Source organism: Mustela putorius, unplaced genomic scaffold, assembly GCF_011764305.1.
Source record: "Mustela putorius furo isolate JIRA1106 unplaced genomic scaffold, ASM1176430v1.1 tig00003834_pilon_pilon_pilon, whole genome shotgun sequence".
Taxonomy (NCBI): Eukaryota; Metazoa; Chordata; class Mammalia; order Carnivora; family Mustelidae; genus Mustela; species Mustela putorius.
This window is the reverse complement of record NW_025421987.1, coordinates 126,511,845-126,530,332: the sequence shown is the minus strand read 5'-3', so window position 1 is coordinate 126,530,332 and position 18,488 is coordinate 126,511,845. Positions and strand designations below refer to the sequence as shown.

The 18,488-nt window shown below is 37.4% G+C and overlaps 1 protein-coding gene across 1 annotated transcript in view; it reads left to right on the top strand.

Annotated features, from left to right (window-relative positions):
• DYNC1LI1 (dynein cytoplasmic 1 light intermediate chain 1) overlaps positions 1-18,488 on the top strand; it is a 48,396-nt gene that overhangs the window by 10,957 nt on the left and 18,951 nt on the right. Inside the window, exons 3-5 of the mRNA XM_004754294.3 lie at positions 14,814-14,930; positions 15,661-15,891; positions 16,739-16,908. Of these exons, the coding sequence (XP_004754351.1) occupies positions 14,814-14,930; positions 15,661-15,891; positions 16,739-16,908 (518 nt within the window). The remainder of the gene's footprint in view (positions 1-14,813; positions 14,931-15,660; positions 15,892-16,738; positions 16,909-18,488) is intronic.

The following is an 18,488-nucleotide window of genomic DNA, read 5'->3' as shown; positions in this document are numbered from 1 at the left end:
GCCTAAAATATTTACTCTTTAGTCCTTTGCATAAAAAGTTTCCTGGCACTTGAATGAGGACATAAAACTAGTCCTGTTAGAATATAATTTGATCTAATGAAATATTTCAGTTTGTTTTAAAAACATCTGTAAAATATGCCCTCTTTTAAAAAATCTAATATAAAATGAAAATTTAGATAAAATGTTTAAAGAATAACTTTAGCATCATCATTAAAGTGTTCTTTATAGGAGGACTTTCAGCTTTGTCTGTTTAAATGGGAACTCTCAGTACTTGTATAAGTGTATGTTTACAGATCATTAACTGTTTGGCTGGCACACTTAAAGCTAGGATGTCTGTTTCACTGCCAGCTGAAGGCAGAGGAACTGAAGATAAAGCTTTCTTACAGTTTGTACGTGACGGGTAGATGAATTCTTTGAACATTTTTGGAAGTCACACAGGCCTCATTGCCCTGCTTGCCACTTTAAAAATGTATTAATTGCAGAGAATAAAGTATTTCTGTAGTTATTTTTCTTTTATTTTACTGTTCAAACCATCAGGTTCTGTGTTTTTTCCAAAAATAACTTGGAATTTAGTGATTTTTGTTTCTTGAATGGTTTGCTTATTAGAGACAGTTTTTCGTTTGTTTATTTTTCTCCGTGTTCTCCATGGTTCTTTATGTTTTGTTGGTTTTTTTTTTTTTTAAGATTTTTATTTATTTTAAAAGAGAGCAAAAGCGAGAGAGAGCACAGAGGAAGAAGGAAAAGTAGGCTCCCCACTGAGCAGGGAGCTCAATGTGGGGCTTGAGCCCGGGACCCCCAAGATCATTACCTGAGCTGAAGGCAGATGCTTAACCGACTGAGCCACCCAGGCGCCCCCTTTGTGGCTTTGATAACATAGCAGAATTTTAAGATCTCATTCTAAGTGATTCTAATAAGTATTTATGTGATTTTAATAGTTTATATCATCGATTGTTGTGCTTAATGCCCCTAGTGTCATAAAAGTCACCCAAATATTCCCATATTTCTGTTTTGGGTTTTTGTTTTGTTTTTTTTTTTGGTTTTTTTTTTTTTTGGTTTTTTTTTTTTTTGTCTTTGCACCTTTCCTTTATTTATTTGGCATCAAATTCTTTCTTTCTTTCTTTTTCTTTCTTTTTTTTTTTTTAACTCTTTGACATGCTTCACGCATCCTCCCGTCCCCCATAATCTCCAGTCTGTTCTCTGTATCTCTAAGCTAGAGCTTTTTTGTTTTTTTAGATTCCCCACATAAGAGAGATAATTTGTCTTTGACTTATTTCACTTAGCATAGTGCCCTCAAAGTCCATCTATGTTGTCACAAATGGCAAGATTTCATTCTTTCTTATGGCTGAATAATGTGTATCTCACATCTTTATCCATTCATAATTGGACACTTAGGATGTTTTCTTATCTGGGTTATTAGAAATAATGCTGCAGTCAACATGAGGGTACATGTGTCTTTAAGTTAGCGTTTTCATTTTTTTTAATAAGTACCCCAAAATAGAGTTGTGGTTTCATATGGTAAAAATATGATCAAAACTTTTAATTTTGGGGCGCCTGGGTGGCTCAGTGGGTTGGGGCCTCTGCCTTCGGCTCTGGTCATGATCTCAGGGTCCTGGGATCAAGCCCCGCATCGGGCTTTCTGCTCAGCAGGGAGCCTGCTTCCTCCTCTCTCTCTGCCTGCCTCTCTGCCTGCTTGTCATCTCTCTCTGTGAAATAAATAAATAAAATCTTTAAAAAAAAAAACTTTTAATTTTGGGGGAAACCTTATACTGTTTTCATCAATGGCGGCACCAATTTACACTCCCCAACAGGGCACAGAGGTTCCCTTTTTTTTCATAGCTTCTCTGACGTTTGTTTTTTCTTGTCTTTTTGATACTAGCCATTCTAGCAAATGTGAGGTGATATTTCACTATGGTTTTGATTTGCATTTCCCTAATGATTAGTGATACTGAGCATCTTTTCATGTGCCTGTTTGGCATCTTTGTCCTGGGAGAAATGTTTGTTCATGTCTTCTGCCCATTTCTTAATTGTATTATTCCATTTTTTGCTAGTTGAATTGTATGAATTCTTTATGTATTTTGCATTTTAACTCCTTATCTAGAGATACAACTTGCAAATATTTTTTTCCATTCAGTAGGCTGCCTTTTTATTTTGTTGATGGTTTCCTTTGTGGTGCAGAAGCTTTCTAGTTTGATGTAGTCCCACTTGTTTGTTTTTGCTTTTGTTGCTTTTGCTTTTGCAGTCAGATTTTAAAAAATCATCGTCAAGACCTATGTCAGGCAGCTTACCACGTGTGTTTACTTCTAGGAGCTTTATGATTTCAGATCTGATGTTCAAGTCTTCAGTCCATTTTGACTTAATTTCTGTGTGTGGCGTAAGATAGTGGTCTAGTGTCATTTTGCATCTGGCTGTCTAATTTTCCCCAACATCATTTATTGAGGAGACTGTCCCCTTACCCATTGTATATTCTTGGCTCCTTTGTCATAAATTAGTTAACATATATGCTTGGGTTTATTTTTGGGCTCTCTGTTCTGTTCCATTGATGTATGTATCTGTTTTTATGCCAATACATACTGTTTTAATGACTGTAGCTTGTAATGGAATTTGAAATCAGGGTGCATGATCCCTCTAGCTTTGTTCTTCTTTCTCAAGATTGCTTTGATGTATCCAGGGTCTTCAGTGGTTCCATACACATTTTACGATTGTTTGTTTTATTTCTGTGAAAAATGCCACAGGAATTTTGATATGGATTGCATTGAGTCTGTAGATTACTTTGGGTTTAAAGCCAAAGAAGCCCCATTGCCCTGCTTGCCACTTTAAAAGTGTATTAATTGCTTAGAATTAAGTATGTATATAGCTATTTTTCATTTGTTTTATTTTAGTTTTCAAGCTATTAGGTTCTGTTTTGTTTTCCAAAAATAACTTGGAATTTAGTGACTTCTGTTTCCTGAATGGTTTGGCCAATAAAGATGGTTTTTAAATGTCTATCAATGCCAAGTATAGGTATCCTCCATTTTAATATTTTCCAGCCCTTCTAACTGCATAATTGAATAAAGAGAAGGGGTTCATGATGGACTTTCTAATATTGTCAAACATAGCTCATCTTGGCTGTGGCAAGGCAGCTGAGTACTGACAACTCAGTTCGAGCTTTTCCAAGTCCTCATTAGACATCAGATCTGCCAAGGCCTTCATTATGAACTTCCCAGCCTCCAGAACTGTGAAAAATAAATTCTGTTGTTTAAAAGCAATCTAGCCTATGGTGTTTTGTTATAACAGCCCCAAAAGATTAAGACGACATGGTTTTTGTTTTTGCTGAGCAAAACAAATAGAAGAATATCCTATTCTTCTGTTAAGAATAGGATAATTTCTTATCTGTAAGTAACTTAAAAGCTAGGATTTTATATCCTGCTTACTGTTAAGAGAACTTGCCCAAAGAATATTTGTTAAATGAAGCAGGACAGACTTGGCAGACTTACACTGTGCCGAAGGCAACCAGTAAATGACCTGACACATGACACTGAAGTGTCTTCAGTGTGCAGTGTGTTGTTGGGAGTGTGAGGGACAGTGCTTAACCAGACTTACAGAGGAAAAGAACGCTTCCTAGAGCTTTCCTAGAGCAAACTCAACTGAGACCAGGATAAGCTGCGGTTATCCCACGTGTGAGAAGAAGGGAAGAATATCCCAGAAAGAAATGACAGCATGTGCGAAGACTCAGAGTTGGGAGAGAGCACCCACTCTAGTGCTCTGCAAGAAGTTGTGCATGGCTGGAGCCTAGCATGTGGGTTGTGGGGTATGGTGGGAGAAGGGCAGAAAAATGAGGTGGCTTTTGGAAGGAACATTGAGCTTTATTGTGCAGGAGCAGCAGAAAGACCCTGATGGTTTGTCCTGACATCTTATGAAACTGCCAAACATGTTAAAGCAATTTTACAGTGAATACTCATATACTCAAACGTTGATTCTACCATTAAACTTAACTGTATTTGCTTTATCACATGAGCGGCTCACTGTTCCACCCCTTTTTTTATGCATTACAAAGTAAGTTGCTGATGCTAGTTTACTTCCCTGGAAATACTTCAGCTTTTGTATATCGTTAACTAGCATACCCTGAAGGGTTTTAAGAGGGAGAAGTGGCCTAAGGAAGATCACTTAGCTGCAGCGTGAGCAACGTATTGGTGTGTGGTGCGAATTTAGTGGATGTTCAGTTTTGAGTATGCTTGTATAGTGAGAGGAGAACCAAGCAGAGGCCATGGGTTAAGTGCCTAAAGACATAAAAAGAGAAAAAAATTGTCTAGCAAATAATCTGATTAGAAGATGTATATAACAGTAGAACAATTACATCTACAATTACATCTTTGTAATACCAATAGCATTTTTCACAGAACTAGAATAAACATCCTAAAATTTGTATGGAACCACAAAAGACCCTAAAGAGCCAAAGCAATCTTGAAAAAGAAAACACTGGAGGTGTCACAATTCCAGACTTAAGTTATATTACAAAGCTGACATCATCAAGACAGCTTGTTTGTTTCTAAAATGGCACTGGAACAAAAATAGACATATAGATCAACGGAACAGAATGGGATACCCAGAAATTAACTTTCAACTGTATAGTCACTTAATCTTTGATGAAGCAGGAAAGAATATGCAGTGAGAAAGAAGACAGTCTCTCTTAACAAATGGTGTTGGGGAAACTGTAAAGCAACATCCAAAAGAATGAAACCGGACCAGTTTCTTACACCAAACACAAAAATAAATTCAAAATGAATTAAAGACCTAAATGTGAGACCTGAAACCCTAAAAATCTGAGAAGAGAGCACAGGCAGTAATATCTCTGACATCAGTCATAGCAACATTTTTCTAGATATATTCCCTGATGCAAGGGAAGTAAAAGTAAATATAAACGTTTGGGATTACCTCAAAATAAAAAGTTTCTGCACAGTGAAAGAAATAATCAACAAAACTAAAAGGCAACCTACTGAATGGGAGAAGATATTTGCAAATGACATATCTGATAAAGGTTAGTATCCAAAATACATAAAGAATTGATACAACTCAACACCCCCCCAAAAAAGAATAATCCAGTTGAAAAGTGGGCAGAGGACCTCCCCCCCCAAAAAAAGGCCAGAAGACATAAACAGACATTTCTCCAAAGAAGTCAGACAAATGGTCAAACAGACGTATGACTGATCATCAGGGAAATGCAAATCAAAACTACAATGAGATATATCACCTCACACCTGTTAGAATGGCTAAAATCAACAATGTAAGAAACAAGTGTTAACAAGGATGTGGACAAAAAGGAACCCTCCTGTACTGTTGGTGGGAATGCAAACTGGTACAGCCACTGTGGAAAACAGTATGGAGGTTCCTCACAAAGTTAAAAGTGGAACTACCTTACTGTCCAATCATCACACTACTGTGTATTTACCCCAAAATACTAATTTTTTAGTATTTTTACTAATACTGATACTACTAATACTAATACTAAAAAAAGCACTAATTTAGAGGCATACAGACACCCCTACATTTATTGCAGCATTATTTCCAATAGCCAAACTATGGAAGGAGCCCATCAATAGATAAATGGATAAAGAAGATACGCATACACACACACACTGAATATTATTCAGCCAGAAAAGAATGAAATCTTGGCATTTGCAATAGGATGGATCAAAAATAAGTCAGTTAGAGAATGACAAATACCATATGATTTCATTCCTATGTGGAATTTTAGAAACCAAACAAGCAAAGGGAAAAAACAGACAAACCAAGAAACATATTCTTAACTATAGAGAACAAAGAGGTGATTACCAGAGGGGAGATGGAGAGAATGAGTGAAATAGATGAAGGGGATTAAGAGTTCACATTTATTGTGATGAGTACTGAGTGATGTAAAAATTGTTGAATCACTCTATTGTACACCTGAAACTAATAATAGTTCTGTATGTTAACTATATTGAAATTAAAATAAAGAACTTAATAGAAAATACAAATAGCAAGAAATTATGTGATTTAAACTTGGCACTAGTTACAGAGCACCTGGGTGGCTCAGTAGTTAAGCGTCTGTCTTCAGCTCAGGTCATGATCCTGGAGTCCTGGGATCAGTGTCCTGGAATGGAGCCCTCCACTGGGCTCCCTCAGAGAGGAGGCAGCTTCTCTCTCTGCCCCTAGCCCCTGCTGGTGTGCTTACCCACACACATTCTCCCTCTCTCTCAAATAAATAACAGTCTTTAAAAAAAAAAAATGTTGGTACAAGTTTAAAAACTTTAAAACTAGGCTAGCTATTCATGTTTTGGTAAGGATTTTTTTAATATTAAAAATCTGTTTAAATACTACATATTATTATCTCATGAACTTTAGTTATTAGCAATATCTTGTTAATAGTATTTATAGTAAAGTTGAGTTTCTTAGATATAAGGACTTATTCCTGGAAAATATTCATGAGTTCTCTGAAAATTTAAAAATTGTTTTCATTTTCATGTTAAACTTCAAAAAAATTATAAATGTCTTGGATCTTTTCTGAATGAGCATCTTGCCACAAGATTGCAGTACTCCCTTCTGCATAGGTGCTTACAGTTCTGTTGGTGACAAGCTGAGACCAAGTAAGGCAGACAGAACAGAGAGAGGACACATGGATCTGTCAAACTCCAAAGAAAGTATCCCAGAGCAGTACTCTATTCAGTCGTATTGGCCAGAGTGGTTCTTTTTATGAACCATTTTCTAACATATCATAGCAGTAAGTATCACCTTAAACAGGCAATAAAAAAACTCGTCATTAAATAAGTACTTCTTTTTCAGTGCTATTTTTGCAGTGTACTATTAAAATGGACCAACAAAATAACAGATTGGGTTGAAGATAGTAATATCTATGATAATGACAATGATTATTCCCATGATGATCCATCATGCTTAAAATAGAAATAATAAAATTAACTAGTGAAAAATATTTGTTTCTACTCTTAAACCCAGCACTGGCATTTAATTTTAGCAAAATATCATTTGTTATATTGATTGTGATTTGAATTTTATCAATCCTATAATTTTTATGGCATTTAATTTATAATGTTTTCAAGTAGTTGTTCAAGAACTATAAACAAAAAGAATTTAAATCATTTCTATCTAGTCATCTCAGTATGCAGGAGCACTGGACATATTAAAAATAATTTAAATCACCATGTGAGGCGATCTATAAAAACTTTCTTTTAAAAAGTCTGAATAGGCAAAGCAGAGGATTTTTAGGGCAGTGAAACTATTTTGTATGATACTGTAATGGCAGAATACATGTCATTATACATCTGTCAAAACCCATATAGTGTACAACACCAAGAATGAACCCTCATATAAACAGTGGACTTCAGGTGATAATGACATGTTAGTGTCAGTTCACTGTAATAAATGTACTACTGTATCAAGGGTGGGGGACGTTGTATAGATGTGGGGACAGGATATTAAAAAATTCAGAGAATTTCTCGCCCAATTTTGCTGTGAACCTAAAACTCCTCTAAAAAACAGTTGATTGGGGGCACTTAGAGACTCAGTTGTTTGAGTGTCTGACTCTTGTTTTCTGCTTAGATCATGATCTCAGAGTTGTGAGATCAAGTCCTGCATTGGGCTCTGTGCTAAGCATGGAGTCTGCTTACAATTCCCTCTCTCTTCCTCTCTCTCTGCCTTCCCCACCACTTGCACATGTATGCTCTCTCTTTAAAAAATAAAAAAGAATTAAAAACCCCAAGGTTTATTAATTTAAAAAATCCCAAGTTTATTCTATAACTAGAAAGTAAAAAATCCAAGTGTCGCTTATGACAGACTACTTTCCTGAAAAGAATTCTCTAGATTAAATTGACACCAGCTGAAAACTGATTATCCCGCAGAAACAGTATTACATATTATAGGCAAAAACTTAGTGCCCAGACTTGTAATAGAAGCTTTTAAATTGATTCGTGAAATCAATAAAATATCTGATTTTCTAAAGTACCTATGCATCCATAAAAATAGGTGGTAACCGATAAAACTTGATTTTATTTAACCCAGGATTTATCTTTTCTCTTTAATTCCTACTTTAGATGTTAGAAAATGAAAAGATACCTTAAAAAGGGTCAAAATCAGATGGATTTATTTCAATTTCTTTTTAATATTTCAAATGACTTAAATATAAAGGTTTCTGAATTTTAAAATGTATACTTACAGATAAGCATAAGCAAAAGACCCAAACCATAATAATATCACCTAGAAATAGTCACTGATTTGATTATCTCTAGTGGTGATACTGTGGAGTGGTTCTTCAGTGTAGAGCATCATAGGAGAAGGGAGGAAAAATTGAAGTAATCAGAAAGGGAGACAAACCATGAGAGACTCTTAACTCTAGGAAACAAACTTAAGGTTGCTGGAGGGAAGGTGAGAGAGAAGATGGGATAACAGGGTGATGGGCATCATAGGAGAAGGGAGGAAAAATTGAAGTAATCAGAAAGGGAGACAAACCATGAGAGACTCTTAACTCTAGGAAACAAACTTAAGGTTGCTGGAGGGAAGGTGAGAGAGAAGATGGGATAACAGGGTGATGGGCATTAAGGAGGGCATGTGATGTGATAAGCACTGGGTGTTGTAGGCAACTGATAAATTGTTGAAGTCTACACCTGAAACTAATTGATGTCATATATGTTGGCTAATTGAATTTTAAAGAAAAAAAATTATGGAATGGTTTTTTAACAAGTTTGTATCTTCCTTTTAGTTTATCTAATTCTAATTGTAAAGGCTTAAATTCATATGCTCCAAATTTTTTTTTGGATTTTGAGCCCAAATTCATGACATCAAAAATACAGTCAATCCTAACTACGTATGCTATATTTCAAGTTTCAAGCTCCACATTTTTTTGGATTTTGAGCCCAAATTCATGACATCAAAAACATAGTCAATTCTAACTACATATGCTGTATTTCAAGTTCTTGTAGCCATCAGTAGAGGATGGCTGTTTCCTTTTTCTAAGAGCTGAAGTTGAGGAGTTCTCCCCTACTTAGGAGACCAGAATTTATTTCTCTAAGTAAATGTCCATCATTCATTTCACTGGACTGATGGTTCTCAAATATGCCACACTCATCCGCGGGGCTTTTTTTTTTTTTTTTTTTAAGCTTATTTATTTATTTATTTATTTGACAGAGATCACAAGTACACGGAGAAGCAGGCAAAGAGAGAGGAGGAAGCAGGCTCCCCACTGAGCAGAGAGCCCAACACGGGGCGTGATCCCAAGACCCTGGGATCATGACCTTAGCCGAAAGCAGAGGCTTTAACCCACTGAGCCACCCAGGCACGCCTCTGAGGGGCTTATTAAACACACATGGCTAGGCCTTCTCTCCTGTACTTCTGGGGTAGAGTCCACAAATCTGCATTTTTAACAAGTAGCCAGTGTTGCTGCTGCTGCTGTTAGTGCAGGTACCACAATTTAAGAACCATTGCATTTGACATTTACTACACTAAACACTAGAAGTACAAGGATCTTTATATTCAAATCATTGTCCTCTAAGAGGCTTATAAACTGGAGAGGGAAAACAAGCAGAAGATAATTTCAAGATATTGTCATTAGGACTACACTGGAGATATGCAACAAATCAGGAAGCCAGCCCTAAGGGAATATCCTGGTTTTGCCTGGAAGTCAGAAAGGGCTTTGTAGAGCCAGTAGGTAATACTTTAGGCAAACCTCATGGTGTTTAATGAGCCACGGATAGTTAGTCATTCTAGGCAGCAAGGAAAACATACACAGAGGCCTGGAGGCAAAGAAGTGTCCTTCTACAAAGGACAGTTAATTTGAATGCATGAACTTCAGGACATGAGGGGGGAAAAGGAGTCAGAAAGTGAGAACAAGTACGGCATGCCAACTCGTGAAGGGCATCTTATGCCAGGTGGGAAGGTCAGACTATCCTGAAGGTGACCGGGAGCCCCTGGCAGTGTTTAGGTATTTTAGAAAGACTGCTGTGGCGAAAGACTGACTGACAAGAATAAGTTTAGGATTAGGAAAACTTAGGTTACTAGGTATTAATGGTGTCCTAGCAGAAATAAGGTAGGCCTGAACTAAGGTATTAGCTAGTGGTGGGGACAGCTGTATTCCAGGCACACTTGGTTGGGAGCTGGCAGAGAGATGAGGAAGACATAGAAGTCAGAGAAGGGGGATGCCTGGGTGGCTCAGTGGGTTTAGCCGCTGCCTTCGGCTCGGGTCATGATCTCAGGGTCCTGGGATCGAGTCCCGCATCGGGCTCTCTGCTCAGCGGGGAGCCTGCTTCCTTCTCTCTCTCTCTGCCTGCCTCTCAGTGTACTTGTAATTTCTCTCTGTCAAATGAATAAATAAAATCTTTAAAAAAAAAAAAAAAAGAAGTCAGAGAAGGCTCTCCCTTGCCATTGCTTCCGTAACATTGCCCTCCCCTACTCTACCACTGACCTCTGAGGCGGCTGGTCCCGAGTCTTCCTTGCAGGCTGCTCTTCCATTCCTGCCCCAAGTTTGTGTTCCCCAGGGTTCCTTTCTCAGCCTTCTGCTCTTCTCACTCTGAATGTAATTCCAGGAGCAACTCCACACACAGCTTCAGTGACCCACAGATTTCCTTTGAGCCTCAGCCTTTCCCGAGCTGCCTTCTGCTTGTCACTATGTGCATGTTCCATGAATACCTCATGTTTCAATATACACAAAGACAGTATCATTCTCTTGTTGTCTTTCCCCCAGATACTCACTTATATGATGATTCATGTAAGATTCCAACCTTAGACTTTCTGTATTGCATGTTCCCTCTACCTAAAATATACTCTCTTTAGAATCCTGTGTTGCCCAAACTTCTGTCGTCTTTCAAATACCACTTACTTGGGTAGGCTGTTGCTAATCACCTCATTTAAAATCACAACCTCCCTTGCATTCCTGTTCCTTCTCATATTATTTTTCTCCATTGAACTACTAACATAGTATGTATTTTACTTAGTTACCCCCTACCCTCAGAAGCTCTAGCAGAACAGGCTTTTTTTGTGTTTTGCTTACTGCTGTATCCCCAGTACCCAGAAAGTACCTGTGACTGCAGTACCTGTTAACTCTGTTAACTCTGCACTTTCATAGTGAAATGTACATTCTTAAGCCTCTTACAGGGTAGCCACTGAGACATCTGGTCTCAGACAACAAAAATGCTGCCAGAATATTAATGAGTTTCACAAATCCCTGAGTGAAGGATATAAATTTTGTTCCCTTATCCACTTTGGGAGTATTTTTAAACTTGACTATGTATTAATGGGTTTGAAATACAAAAGCTGAAGAAGTTAGTGCAGCAAAAGGATACAACTTCAAGTCTGTCAGTGTGTTTCTATATAACAAAAAGCAAAGGACCGTAACTACTCCTTTTGCCCACATTCTAGTCAGATGGAACTGTTGGCTTCCATTTCCATCTCTCTAGCAGGAGCAGCAGAGATTTCCAGAGAGCCTGCTGCATTCTTTTAAGCAGCAGTAATTCTAACATAACCATGACTGTAATGGGGAATGGTGATTATCTCCTGTTTGGCAGATGTTGAATACTGGAGCTCAGAACTGCCAAAGATAAGTATCTTATTCAGAGTTTCATAGGTGGGAAATGACAGGGCCAGGATCTAAATTGATATAAATTTAAGTTCAAAGCACACTTTCCAGTATGCAACAGTGCTGCTATTTTAGAGGCCATTAAAATAATACTGTTTATTATTTTTACATTATGACTCATAAAAGAGAAAGGTATTTCTGCTTCTAGGGATCATTGCTATTTTCAGAAAAAAAGGAAAATAATTTAATGCATTCTTCTCTGTGGGTTGCCTCTGAGGAACAGGTGTTTATGTTCCTGTTCTCTTGATTCTGCCTCTAATAATTTCTTCTCTTCTGAAATTTTAAACGATGGTAGTTGTGCCTCTTAATACTTAGCACCTTCGAGATCCATTTTAAGATAAAGCTTAAAACATTACTTTTTAAAAAGAGTATACTGTCAAATAAATGTAATATGGTAAATATGGTAGTTTGAGGCTCCCCCCCCCCACACACACACACCCTGCAATTTCAAAATTTGTCACTTTGGTAACAAGGTGGAAGTATTCACATTGAGAATAAAAAACATTTCATAGACACACACAGGCTGTAGGGAAATCTAATGAAATCCTCTCTACTTAGAGATGAGAAAATTAAGACCAGTCTAGTCACAAAGACTGTGGGAACATGGCAATAATCAGATCTCACAAGAGAGTCCAAGTCAACCTTCTCAAGAGTGTGACTCTTGTTTGCACTCAGGAGAAAGTCAAAGGTAAAACCAGAAGAATATCTTATTCTCAAGAATATTCTGACATCTTACAGTGCTTGGCAAAGAGAAGATTCTCAAGATGTCTGAAGAAGCACTTTGCTAACTGAAACACAATTTTCTGGTAGCAAAACTTCTATCCACTACTCACTCTTCTCTCCACTTCAACTTCAACATTTGGAAGTTACAGTTGGTTGAAAATTGAACATGCATATTTTACACATATTTTAAGTCCATTTCTTCTTTTTCATAAGTCTTAAGCCTCCATTAAAATGACCAGTTTCTATGGCTGTCACTTTTTTTACACCTAAATGAATTCTGATGTGATTTGTCTTGATGGCAAATGCAAATGTCTGAAAATAGACCTGTTTCATAAAACATCTGAAAAAGCTGATGAAGACATATTCTGCAGACAAAATCTCATTTGTTACCTACCATTTCTAGGAAATACCTCTTATCTCAGGTATTAATAAAGATGCAAGGGTTTTTTTCTTTTTTTTCCATCCAAGATTTTATTTAAATTCAAGTTAGGTAACATATACTATATATGCATATGTTATTGTATATGTATATTCTACTCCATTTCAGGAGTAGAATTTAGCAATTCATCATGTACATATAACGCCCAGTGCTTATCACAACATGTGCCCTCCTTCGTGCCCATCACCTGTTTACCCCATTCCCAGACCCATCTCCCCATTTTTTTCTTTCAAGTTTTTATTTAATTTAATTTAAAATTTTTTTTTAAGTAGCCTCCACAGTGGGTGTGGAGCCCAACTTGTGGCTTGAACTCACAACCCTGAGATCAAGACCTGAGATGGAATCTAATCAGATGCTTAATTGACTGAGCCACCCCGGAGCCCCAAGTTTTTTATTTTGATTCCAATATAGTTAACATACAGTGTTACAGTAGTTTCAGGTATACAATATAGAGTGATTCAGCAATTCTATACATTACTCAGTGCTCATCACAATAAATGTGTACTCTTAATCCCCTTCATCTATTTCACCCATCCTCCCCACCTCCCCACCTCCCCTCTGGTAATCATCTCTTTGTTCTCTATAGTTAAGAATCTGTTTCTTGGAGCACCTGGGTGGCTCAGTGGGTTAAGCCACTGCCTTCAGCTCAGGTAATGATCTCAGAGCCCCGCATCCGGGCTCTCTACTCAGCGGGGAGCCTGCTTCCCCCTCTCTCTCTGCCTGCCCTGCCTCTCTGCCTTCTTGTGATCTCTCTCTGTCAAATAAATAAATAAAATCTTTTTTTAAAAAATCTGTTTCTTGGTTTTTCTCTCTGTTTTTTTCCCTTTGCTTGTTTGGTTTCAAAATTCTACATAGGCATGAAATCATACGTGTAGGTCTTCTCTGACTGACTTTGCTTAGCATTATACTCTCTAGCTTCAACCATGCTGTTGCACATGGTTTTTTATGGCTGAATAGTATTCCATTGTATACATAAACCACATCTTCTTTATCCGTTCATCTACTGATGGATACTTGGGCTCCTTCCATAGTTTGGATATTGGAAATAATGCTGAAGTTAACATAGGGGTGTCTGTATTCCTTTGAATTAGTGGTTTTGTATTTTTGGGTAAATAGGCAGTAGTGTGATGATTGGACAGTAAGGTAGTTCCACTTTTAACTTTGTGAGGAACCTCCATACTGTTTTCCACAGTGGCTGTACCAGTTTGCATTCCCACCAACAGTACAGGAGGGTTCCTTTTTGTCCACATCTTTGTCAAACACTTGTTTCTTCTATTTTTGCGATTAATATTTTCTAAGTCTACATTTTATTTTTGTCTGTTCTGCATTCCTTCTACCCTTGTCCTTGTTCAATTTGCTACCCCCACCCCTCTCCTTTATTAATATTTCTTATGACTTTATGGTTTTGGTGAGGCTACAGCCACAATTACCTGCTCTGGTCAGTTTTGATATACCGTCCATCCTCCATGAGTGTGGCCCGTGGGTGGGTACGTAACCCAAACTGGGCCAGTTAAAAGTCTTTACCTGAGATTCTTAAGACTGAAAGTCAGTCAGTAGGAAGAGTTTTTTGTCCCTTGTATATTAAACTGGGATGACCTAAGAGTTGAACTTTCTGAAATACCCACAGAGGAAGCCATTTGTAATAGGATAGAACCAGACTTAATAAGAAGGGTAGAGAAGCAGGGACAAAGCATCTTGGAGGTGAAGTCTGCATCTTAAGTGTAATTACCTAGATGTCGTCCATCAAATTATCCTTTTGGTTGAGGTTAGTTCTAGTTGGATTTTTCACTTGACACTAGAAAGCCTCTTTATTTATTTATTTATTTTTAAGATTTTATGTATTAGACAGAGATCACAAGTAGGCAGAGGTGCGGGGTGGGGTGGGGGAGCAGGCTCCCTGCTGAGCAGAGAGCCTGATGCGGGGCTCCATCCCAGGACCCTGGGCTCATGACCTGAGCCGGAGGCAGAGGCTTTAACCTACTGAGCCACCCAGGTGCCCCTAGAAAGCATCTTTAAATAATCTATATTATAATTTAAAAGACTCGTCTTCTTTTACAGGTGAAGATGGAGCTGGGAAAACAAGCTTAATAAGAAAAATTCAGGGAATAGAAGAGTACAAGAAAGGAAGAGGCTTGGAATATTTGTACTTAAATGTTCATGATGAAGACAGGGAAGGTGAGTGTCATTTATTGAGATGTACTGCTGCTCATATTAGTCTGACTTTTCTTAGTGTGTCATTTTTCATTAGGAGTCCTAGTCTGTCATGCTAGTCAGTGAATAGTTAAATAAAAATGTGAACATACTTTTATTGTTTTGGGATTGGAATTCATATAGTGATATTTTTTAACATCTTAAGGTATTCTGGTGTATAGACTAGCTTTCTTGCTATCCTTGAAGAATCTCAATTTTTCAGTTCATTTCCCCCTCAGATAGTAAAATAATAGTATCCTAGGGTTCTTTTGTTCACTCCCTTTTCGCCTTTTCATTTTTGACACAAAAATGTCATACTCCCCAGATTTTTTCAATCTGATCAGCCATTTTTTCTTGTATACATCACTTGCCTTCTCATTTTTATGTATAATATCCTGAATATGCATGGGTATCTCTGCTGATAAGAAGAGAGAGAGAGTTTGTGATAGTAAGAATAGAAACATGTAATTCGTGTCCGTGATTTGGGTTTGAGAAATCAGCAGTAGAGGCTGCTGGTGTTCTGTATTGGCAGTTAAATCATTGTCCTGAATGTTTGTTAGGGCTTTACTAAGTTGATAGATATGACCTACCTAAATAGTTGAAGCTTGTCAAAGGAGACCTCTCCTGTGGAGGTGCCCTAAGATACTAAGTAGTATTGTTAGTTGAATAATGAAATAATCCTGTTGCCTTGGTAACTTTCTTTTGTCTATTGTAGATCAAACAAGATGTAATGTATGGATCTTAGATGGAGACCTGTATCACAAGGGCCTCCTTAAATTTTCACTGGATGCCATTTCTCTGAAGGACACTCTAGTTATGCTAGTTGTGGATATGTCAAAGCCTTGGACTGCTTTGGATTCTCTACAGAAATGGGCAAGTGTTGTGAGAGAACATATTGACAAATTGAAAATTCCTCCTGAAGAAATGAAAGAAATGGAACAAAAGTGTGAGTAGTCGGAAATATACATATACTGTTTTTGTAAAGTGAAGGTTTTGACAGACTTGCAAATGAGTTCTAAAAATTTATTAGCATTGGTTATACCTCATTAATTCTTACCAGGATTACAGTGAATTTGACCCAGGTTTGCACCTCAGTAAAAAGGAGAAGACCTGAATAAAGGGTTTAGAGAAAGGAAAGTAATGTTAGAAAGTCATGTAGGTCGGACATTCATTCATTTATTCATTCATTTGTTCATTTATGATTTTATGTATTTATTTGAGAGAGAACAAGAGAGCACAAGCAGGGGGAGGGGCAAAGGGAGAGGGAGAAGCAGGCTCCCCTAAGCAGGGAGCCCAATGTGGGGCTCCATCCAGGACCCCAGGGTCATGACCTGAGCTGAAGGCAGATGCTTAACTGACTGAGCCACCCAGGCACCCCTACGTCTAACTTTTAAATTGTGGAACACTCCCCCCTACCCCTCCTCCTGCCACACACACACATACACACACCTATTTTTTATCCTCTTAGTCCCCTTTGTAAATTAGAGAATGTAGAAAAGCAAAGCCAGATGTGACTTTCCCAAAGTAATTTGCACAGACAGAACTGGGCTTACATTGAACCCCACTCTTTGAAGCCACTTAGTGTTGTAGTCTGCCTCCTCATAATTAATGTGGGTCTAGTGTTTCTGTCCTGTCTTTGAAACAGATTTCTCAAACCCTTTTTGTTTCTTCTCTTACATAAGACTAAGTATAAAGTCTCATTAAAATACATACTTAGATTATGGCAAAAAAGGTACCTGCTCAAATAGAGCAATTTCTAAACTATGTATTCAGTTATTTACTTTGATTTTCAGTGATTAGAGACTTCCAAGAATATGTAGAGCCGGGAGAAGATTTTCCAGCCTCTCCTCAGAGAAGAAATACTGGGTCACAGGAAGACAAAGACGACAGTGTGGTTTTACCTCTGGGTGCGGACACGCTTACACATAACTTGGGCATCCCAGTACTAGTAGTTTGCACAAAGGTTAGCTTCCTTCCTAGAGATTCTACTACTGGTATTAACCAAGGATGACCAACTGTTTTGTTTTCCAGCCTCCTTTTGGAGTTGACAAACTAGCTTTCCTAGATAATTTTTCTTAACAAATAGAAATAATAGTTTAAAAAATTGAATGATAATGACATGTTGGATTTGTGATCTTAATCATAGTTTCTTTGAAGGAAAACATTACTTCAGATACTCTGTTCATGATTGAATTTCATATTCCTAATTTCAGTTAGACTTCATTGTCAGTCAGTTGAGTAGAAATACTACAGGTAAGGTGAGAACTTCAGTATTGATTTTTATAAAACACGTTCTACATTAAATTGTGATACACTAATATCCTAATATCAGCAGATTATATACTTAAGATAAAATAGACTTAAACACCTACTAGTACTCATTATGTAAAGTTGTTATGTATTTATCAAGGGCTTTTTATTTACTAAAGAGGTTCTGATAGTATTGCTGTTGCCAAATCCTGCTAATTTAGTTCCAACATTATATACACTTTTTTCATAAAACCAAATTCCCTTTAAAAATAACTTCTGCTTCAAGTTCATCTTCTTCCCATTTGGTCCTAAGTAGTATGTCTTTATTGTTTGTAAATCATAGAATATTAAGGAAATGACAGAACATATAAACCTTTTGAGATATAAAATTATTAATGTTTTCCTAACATAAAAATTTGCACATAATTGAAGGGAGGTATGGCACTTACTCATCTTTGGAATAACAATGATTAAAAAAAATTAATCTAGCTTAAGTTTTTTTTTAAACTTTACGGTTGTAAATTATCAATAACAAAGAAACGGGGATAGCATTTAAAATAATAAAATCAAAATCTGGTATCTGCATTTCAAATAGTGATTGTGGTGTAGTTAATTGTTACTTATACCTTTTCTGCAAAAAGGTTTTGTTTTGTTTTAAGATTTTATTTATTTAGGGGCACCTGGGTGGCTCAGTAGGTTAAAGCCTCTGCCTTCGGCTCAGGTCATGATCCCAGGGTCCTGGGATGGAGCCCCGCATCGGGCTCTCTGCTCAGCGGGGAGCCTGCCTCCTCCTCTCTCTCTGCCTGCTTCTCTGGGATCTCTGACTGTCAAATAAATAAATAAAATCCTTAAAAAAAAAAAAAAGATTTTATTTATTTATTTGACAGAGAGAGAGAGATCACAAATAGGCAGAGGCAGGCAGAGAGAGGGGGGAAGCAGGCTCCCTGCTGAGCAGAGAGTGGGGGGGGATGCGGGGGCTCAATCCCAGGACCCTGAAATCATGACCTGAGCTGAAGGCAGAGGCTTAACCCACTGAGCCACCTAGATGCCCTCTACTGTAAAAAGGTTTTTAAACTCTCACACTAGAATCCTTTTGTGTGTGGTTTATTTTATTTTGTTTGACAAAGAGCTGTTTGTTGGCAGATACTTTTCTTGTTTTACACAACTTGTCTCTTGTAAAAAAAAAAAAAAAAAAGACAAAACAAAACTCTTATTTTCAAAGGAAAAATGTTAAGTTTAAAGGGACCTGAATTAGTATCAAATGAGTCAGATTCATAAGATTTTTAAACCAAA